Raw genomic sequence first — 8,274 nt, forward strand, 5'->3', positions numbered from 1 at the left:
ATAAAATCCCGCGTTGGATGACACACAACACGTTCCGACCGTGCGGTCCGGACAGTTTGAGAGTTGGCGTCCAAGATGCACCAATGGCACATGTAGATTTGCTTTGACAAAACTGAAAAGATTTGTCACAAGGATGACAATTTCCAAATTTAGTTGTCACGTGGATGGTAATTTCCATTTGTGTTAGTAAGAAAGTCCAATTTGTCGTGGTTAAAAATCAGACGTTTTTAACATTTTTTACCGATAAAAAAGACGTCCGTACACGAGGCAGCCATACCCGAACTCTGAACTGAAGCGAAGTCCCCGCACGCACACGCGCCGGCGTCGCTGCACGCACGTCATCTCCTACCTTTTCCTTCCCCGCCGGCTCTCTGCCCTCATGGACTCCGGCGAGTGCTCCAACTCCAACCCCTCCGCGTCTTCCCCGGGCGCCGCAGGCGTCTGGGCGAAGCTAGGTATCGGGCCTGTTCAACCCAACTAATCCTCCATGTTTTTCCCCTCCTCTCTTGGGTTCCTTCGACCGCACGGTTCTTGATTCTTTCCGATTTCTTGGTCCGTCCCGTGCATTCCTTTCCAGTGCCTGCGGATTCGGCCTACCCGGAGGTGGCCGTCGCAGAGGGCGACGCCGTGGTCTGCTCCCTGGTCGCCCCCGCCGCAGGCGGGGAGGAGCTCGCATGGTGCGAGATTAGGCGCGGCGGCGACGCGTCGTCGGCGACGATCCGGAACCTCAGGTATGATTCGTGGTGCTTCTTTGGGGCGATGTCGATCTCATGGAATGCGTCTTATTGGGAATGTGCGGGTTTTGGTGTGGTTTTAAGGTCCTATTTTGGTGCTGTGTCGTGTAAGATTGGTATTGTTGTTGCATGTTTGTTCTTGTGAGGGGACTGCGATAGAATGCAAATTTCGGTTGTGTTTGGACTCTATTTCGCGATTTTTGGTTCGATTTCATTCGAAATGGTGCGAATCGATAGGGAGAATTTTGACTTGTGAGAAAGGCGCCTGTTTTTTCTTTTCTTAGGCTGCACTAGTGTATCCATGCTCTTTGGTAACTTAAATTCCTGGAGTAGTACCTTTTACTGTTTTATCAGACTCTTGTTAATGTTTCATGCTTGCCATGTCATCCTTGTGTGATTTGTATACCATTATTGATTATATTCTTGCTAATGTTCATACTTTGCCATTGTCCATGTACCATTTGATAAAGCTCGGATGCAATTATTGTTGATGGAAGAGTTATCCAACAAGAATTGGTTGACATTAAACCAGGGAGCAAGATTGTCCCAGGACCCCAGGAAGAAGGTCATATAGTTTCCTATTTGCAGTTTGTGCAACACAGATTAGTTCCACTGCATGTTCTACATCCCTTTTCATTGGAGATGAAAATATAATTTTTATGCCTTATGAAGCTTAACAAAGTTTTGTGCCTTTTTCAGTAAATGTGCATTCTTTGATCATTTTTAATTCTTATGTAGCTAAGAGTATCATTCTGTGTAAGGTAGCTCCTAGGTTTACAAAGTGAAACATGTGTATGCTACAATTTTACATCTATTTATGTGTTCCTGAACTCTGAAGAACTCCATATCTGTAAAAGGAAAAAATATCATGTGTTATTGTAAGTATATACTGACAACATTCAGATTGTCTCAAATAATTTCTTGCTCAACAAACCAGTACTTCCTCACTATCTGCAAACCTACCACTCATATTCTTAGAATGTTATCAAACCTGCAAAGGCTGTAGCCACATTAAATTAATACAGAGTCCTTGTACTCGTGGATCAGCAAATCTTTACCTTTTAGGAGGGCTCTAATTTTCATGCTTCTCTAATTTTGAACAGATGAACTGGATTATTTTGTAACACACTCATGATTTATTTTTCTTCCAGGTCATTTAGTGTATACCTTTGATATAACAGCTGCGAAGGACCATGACAAAAACAATGTCAAGATTTTACTTGATATTGAGAATGCAAAATGCAGCATATGCTTGAATTTGTGGCATGATGTTGTTACTGTTGCTCCCTGCTTCCACAACTTCTGGTACTTTTCTAGCTTTCTTAGCCAATCTCAGTTTTTTTTTTAAGTTTAGGTATTGATCCTTTCTCCTTTCCAATTTAGCAATGGCTGCTTCTCAGAGTGGTTGAGAAGGTCTTCGAGCAAGTCGCGTGATAAAAGCCAGAGTGCTGCCTGTCCACAATGTAGGACGCCAGTGCAATCAGTTGGAAGGAATCACTTCCTTCATAATATTGAAGAGGTATCATAATTTGTGCTAATGACTGTCTTGAATTTTGTTCCTGAAATTGTTATTGGTGGACTAGATTTTCTTTCATTGTTTTTTTGTAGGCTATACTACAAGCTTTTTCGTCACTACAGCGGTCTGATGATGAGATTGCGTTGTTAGAGTCATATGCCTCAGTTAAATCGAATCTTGTGAGTTTACAACCTTACTGTAAGAATTGCCGGTGTTCACTATTTTCTACATGCATCAGTTCTGGCGCCAGTATGTCATATTTTAGTCATGGTTATCTGATTTTTTGTAAGAAAAACCTCACCCTTCATCAAATGCCCGCATTAGTTTCTTTGTAGCTAAACGGCTGATTAAGTTATATAATTTACAGTTGAGTCTCATGGACTTAACTGGTTAGCTAATCTATCAATTATCACCAGCAGCATCTTAATACAAGCCATTCAAGGCTGTGACATGATAAATTGGACATCTTTCCGTGGTCTGAAAATATCACGTTTTTGTGAGGTCTGTAATACAACTTATCTGTCACTTTTTTTTGTATGAATGCTAAGGTTAGTCTCAATTTGTGAACTTGATGTGTGAATTTGTTGATGAAATTTTAAGATTGAACAGGAATATAGCAGTTTATCTTAACGTTTTAGCAAGGGAATTCATGGAATATGGGACCTGCAGAATGAATATTTACCTAGCATGTTATGATTTGAATTTATTTAAAGAATTCACAGTTGTACCATTGGATGAAAAGTTCTGTAGTTGTCTTCATAAGTTTGCTCGTATTTTAGTTAAAATGTATCATTGCACCATTGAGTACCTTGTGACAATTGCTCCTTGCTAAACCTACTGAGCCTGAGTTCATAGATGGTTCCTTTATTATATTTTCTACTTTACCAGTATATTTTTCTTCTATATATATGGTCTTTCTCCATTCCCAAGAATCTAAATAGTTGGTGACATGTTATTTCATGCCGTAGGTTTTGGGAAAGCAGAAAAATCAATCAAGAAAGCGCCCTTTGCCACCTGCAAGTGATGAAAGCAACGATGCTGAATTTCCATGTCCTCAATGTGGTAAATATGGAATATCGCTTTGAATATCATCTTGATCAACATATATTAGTACATGCTCGCCTTCAGGTTTTCAGAATCTGGAGATTTTTTTCATAACTATCAAAGTTGTTCCCTTGGTACAATAACAGTGTGTGCGTGTGCGTGCGTGTGTGGGGGTGCGTGTGCGTGTGTGTGTGTGGGGGGGGGGTGCGTGCGTGTGTGTGTGTGTGTGTGTGTGTGTGCGTGTGTGCGTATGTTAAGACAAAAGCAGTTCTTCTGTTTTTAACTACTTGTTTAATCCGTTTGTTTGTGTTTTGAACATGTGACTATTGCAGGTACAGAATTTGCTGGATTTAGATGCAGTCCCCGAGCAGCACACATACAGTGTAATGGATGTGGAGGAATGATGCCAGCTAGGCCTAACACCAGTATACAAAAATGTAATTTCTGATTTTGATCGTTTGTATTCTTGTTAATTGCACGGATTATATTGTTTTGTTCATTTGATATGCTATTTAACACTACAGCACTACTGATGCAGTGCTACATCGTTGAACTGCAAATTTGGTGTTTTAATATTATTCTTGGCCTTCCTTAGATATTCGTCTTGGCGCAGTGGCGCAGTGGTAAAGCTGCTGCCTTGTGACCATGAGGTCATGGGTTCAAGTCCTGGAAACAGCCTCTTACAGAAATGTAGGGAAAGGCTGCGTACTATAGACCCAAAGTGGTCGGACCCTTCCCTGGACCCTGCGCAAGCGGGAGCTACATGCACCAGGTTGCCCTTTTCCTTAGATATTCGTCATTAGTTAGTTTCCTTAAGGCTATTCTATTGCATAAATCTGCATGAATAGTATAAGCATTATTCTTACTTGCTTCTCAGTAAACTTCTTAAGGTGCAGTCGCTATGAGCAGTTTGACTGCTCTTCTTCCTACTTTACTTTAGTTTTATGACACCACTTTTGGCGCTGACCTACCATACTTATATTGCAGGTTTGGGGTGTGATGGATCATTTTGTGGAGCTTATTGGTATTCCCAAGGAGTGAATTCAAGTCACTGTACTCTAATCTGCAACCAGGAAACTTTCAGGATGGTAAGCCAATCTGTCTCTGCTATATTTTAAAGCCCTGATGTACCTTCTCATCATCATACACATCAATTGCAATGTTTTGACATGATGTGTGCATACTATTCCAGATCTCTCAGCACCATATCTCTAGACTTCCGGACACGCTTCATGGGGGAAATCCATATGAAAAAGATGTAGGAATATTCCATCTTGATCTTATCCCTTATCATTTATGGCATTGATGGTAGTTTCATGTGTGAATGAACTGTGGTTTCTTCTCTCTAGATCACAGAAAGGTGCATACAGAAATCTGGCAAAACGTTGCAAGCTGTAATCTCTGAGTGGATAGCAAAGTTTGATAATAAGGAACTTGGTAATGTTCTGTTTATTTCAGTTGAATATTGTTTTGGTGCATATGTCATAGCTGTGAAGAAATTATCTTAAAAACTTCAATTCTATCTTGACATGATAAAATACTGGTGTATATGACTTTATGCATGATTTGAAGGAAACTTACTTTGAGTGTTATTTGGCACCTGGTTTATGCAATACTACCTCCATTCCAAACAATTGAAGTTCTGGGTTGTCCTAAGTCAAACTTGTTTAAGTTTGGCCAAGTCTAGAAAAATATATTAACATCTAGAACACCAAATTACTCTCATGACATTCTTTGCGGAATATATTTTTGTACTATGTGTATTTGGTGTTGTACATTTTAGCACATCTTTCCATAGAATTGGTCAAACATAAACAAATTGGACTTAAGGAAGAAACTTTCAGGATGGTAAGCCAATCTGTCTCTGCTATATTTTAAAGCCCTGATGTACCTTCTCATCATCATACACATCAATTGCAATGTTTTGACATGATGTGTGCATACTATTCCAGATCTCTCAGCACCATATCTCTAGACTTCCGGACACGCTTCATGGGGGAAATCCATATGAAAAAGATGTAGGAATATTCCATCTTGATCTTATCCCTTATCATTTATGGCATTGATGGTAGTTTCATGTGTGAATGAACTGTGGTTTCTTCTCTCTAGATCACAGAAAGGTGCATACAGAAATCTGGCAAAACGTTGCAAGCTGTAATCTCTGAGTGGATAGCAAAGTTTGATAATAAGGAACTTGGTAATGTTCTGTTTATTTCAGTTGAATATTGTTTTGGTGCATATGTCATAGCTGTGAAGAAATTATCTTAAAAACTTCAATTCTATCTTGACATGATAAAATACTGGTGTATATGACTTTATGCATGATTTGAAGGAAACTTACTTTGAGTGTTATTTGGCACCTGGTTTATGCAATACTACCTCCATTCCAAACAATTGAAGTTCTGGGTTGTCCTAAGTCAAACTTGTTTAAGTTTGGCCAAGTCTAGAAAAATATATTAACATCTAGAACACCAAATTACTCTCATGACATTCTTTGCGGAATATATTTTTGTACTATGTGTATTTGGTGTTGTACATTTTAGCACATCTTTCCATAGAATTGGTCAAACATAAACAAATTGGACTTAAGGAACGAACCTAGAACTTCAGTTATTTTGAAACGGAGGACTATACTCCTGTTGCGTGTGCCCACATATATCTTTTTGATAGGAAAACGTTTTGATGTATATCATATTTGAATCATTATCGATATGATGCTCTTGCTGCATGCAGATCGCTCAAGGTTGCAACTGAATAATGTTGAGGCAATTACTTCCAGGACATACCTTTGCAAGTAATTGCTTCCTGAGTTGACAAGAATAGTTTCTTGATTTCATCTTGGTGCCTTTGCTGATTTTGTTGATTCAAATGAATGCAGCCATTGCTACAACAAGTTCGTTGATTTTCTGCTGTATTGGTTCCGCGTGTCAACGCCCAGAAATGTATGTACACTATTAACTCCTACAGTCAGTTAGTACTTTCATGAGCTTATGCTAATCGGTTAGCTTATGTTAGATATGCCTTCCACTATTTGTAGTGAGATGTTAATGCTGTAAGTACACTTATTTAGTGGACATACAAAAATTGATGTCCACCAAAGACTTGCCATATACTACTCGCACAGTTGATACAAAAATTGATGTCCACAAGACTTACCATATACTACTCCCGGAGTTGCTTTGCCAACTAGGTACATGGTACTGAATGCAGATTGGTCATTTAAATACGATAAATTTTTAAGGCTTACAGCTTTGTGAAATGTAGTATATGCTGGTTTCCCCAAGAGCATAAAGCCGTTACATCTCAGACCATTATATAATATACATTACTAAATGGTTTTAAACTGTCTGATTTTCCTGTGGTTCCCTACCTGTTTGTTCCCTACCTGTTTGTTTGGTATGGGCCTAAACTAGTAGTAATTCGTTTTGATAAGCATAGAATTCCTCCCAAGCTGACAACAATATCAAGGCATGGTTGATATATTGAGATAAGTTATTAAAAGGGTTGCATAAAATGGCATGATAACCAGTTCCAAGTTAATCTTGTTTGAATCCGACAGATTATCTGAAGCAAGAGATTTCTGATACGGCTGTTTTGTTGAATCAGTTCCTTAACAACTGCATACCCCCTCCCCCCCCCCCCCCCCCCCTGCATTTCTTATTTATTCTTCATGTATCCTATCAGTCTCTTGATGTTGATGGGGATGTTTGTTTTCCAGCTTCTTCCAGCTGATGCTGCTGACAGGGATAGTTGCTGGTATGGTTTCATGTGCCGTACCCAGCACCATCGACAGGACCACGCCAAGAAGCTGAACCATGTATGCCGTCCGACGAGAGGCAACCCCTAACTTGCCTGATGTCTCTTGAAGCCGGTTCTCCAGCAACGGAGAAGATTGTATGTACATAATAGAGCAACACACACACCTTCCGAGTTTGATTTGTGTGGTAGACCATACTAAACTGTTTGTTTCCCTTTGTCATCCAATGTGGCATACATTCCATGTTCCAAACTGTCATGTTTATGTTGTGTTCCTTCACGGCCAAGCTCGCCTCCTGGAGCTCATGTCATTTTTCATGTGCCGTGGCGACCGATGCGCAAGCTGAAGTGCCTTTGGCGTGCGCTAGAAAAATCGCCGTTTTTCGCGCATGAGCATGGGTTTAGCATAGGACAGAGTGCTTTCATCTGAAGGAGAAGGCGAAGCTGGTGCTTGGTAGGATCTGTTTAATCTTTCCTGTGTGGCTACAGTGGGGTGTAGCTGAGTTGGCATTCTGTCGGCAGGTTAGGGGGTATGTATGGTTCCAACTTCCAAGGATGCATGCACAATTGGGCTCTCGCTTTCGTTTCGCAAGCATGAGAATGAGATGGCCAAGAGGAGATGGCCATGTGCACAATAGCAGTGGCATCGAGTTTTCAACCCATCTTTGTCGCACAACTCGTTGGCACGGGCGTCGGTTTCAGGCGATTGTGGACATGAGCGCCTCCAGTCTATGTCAGTTTGAAACCGTGAGCAGCCGCCAAATATCATAACTTGCAAAAGCCGACACGGAGATTAACCACTTGGAGAAAATCCCATAGTTAACCTGCAACGAGGCGACGTACAAGTCGGAAACCGGGACACGCACAACACGCGAGAGGACTGGTGGTTCACTTTGGGCGTGTTTGATTGTCATCTCAGTTTTTGTGTGCATTGCATACATTTTCCAGCTGGGTCTGGCTGAGAGAAATAGACTAAAAGAAAATATCTGCACCTAGTTGGGCATGGTATTTGGCGTCTTACATCGTCTAAACTCACACGTACACGTTTTTTGATTGAACACAAGCATCAAGGTGTGCTGACCTTGTACCCTACGTGGTGAGCTTACCTGCTACACCTTATACATAATCACAACGATTACATCAACACCACAACACTGCAATGATGACAAATTGCAGGATGATAATGAAGTTCTTCACCTCAAAGTGTGGCGCTGCCTTGCCAAC

At 40.7% G+C, this 8,274-nt stretch overlaps 1 protein-coding gene across 2 annotated transcripts; it reads left to right on the forward strand.

The window, feature by feature from the left end:
• Positions 1-263: 263 nt before the first annotated feature.
• LOC123091266 (E3 ubiquitin-protein ligase CHFR) lies at positions 264-7,337 on the forward strand. Of its 2 annotated transcripts, none has more exons than XR_006442989.1 (14): positions 264-455; positions 578-731; positions 1,205-1,299; positions 1,886-2,039; positions 2,118-2,253; positions 2,343-2,429; positions 3,219-3,312; positions 3,627-3,731; positions 4,282-4,382; positions 4,487-4,552; positions 4,644-4,731; positions 5,247-5,312; positions 5,404-5,491; positions 6,028-6,073. XR_006442989.1 is itself a non-coding variant. In XM_044512727.1 (14 exons), the coding sequence occupies exons 1-14, from the start codon at positions 380-382 to the stop codon at positions 7,139-7,141; spliced, it is 1,410 nt and encodes a 469-aa protein (XP_044368662.1). In that variant the 5' UTR covers positions 264-379; the 3' UTR covers positions 7,142-7,337. The 2 variants fall into 2 exon arrangements, 1 of the variants encoding a protein (XP_044368662.1); XM_044512727.1 differs by lacking the exons at positions 5,247-5,312; positions 5,404-5,491 and adding exons at positions 6,173-6,236; positions 7,013-7,337 and having other exon boundaries at positions 6,028-6,088.
• Positions 7,338-8,274: the final 937 nt, after the last annotated feature.

Source organism: Triticum aestivum, chromosome 4B (assembly GCF_018294505.1).
Source record: "Triticum aestivum cultivar Chinese Spring chromosome 4B, IWGSC CS RefSeq v2.1, whole genome shotgun sequence".
Lineage (NCBI taxonomy): Eukaryota > Viridiplantae > Streptophyta > Magnoliopsida > Poales > Poaceae > Triticum > Triticum aestivum.

Bases quoted from the DNA above. Each gene is read 5' to 3' on its own strand.
- LOC123091266 (XM_044512727.1), top strand. From the start codon at position 380: ATGGACTCCGGCGAGTGCTCCAACTCCAACCCCTCCGCGTCTTCCCCG. The intron at 732-1,204 runs GTATGATTCGTG...CATTTGATAAAG, and splicing joins GCGACGATCCGGAACCTCAG to CTCGGATGCAATTATTGTTG. The intron at 6,237-7,012 runs GTATGTACACTA...TTTGTTTTCCAG, and splicing joins GCGTGTCAACGCCCAGAAAT to CTTCTTCCAGCTGATGCTGC.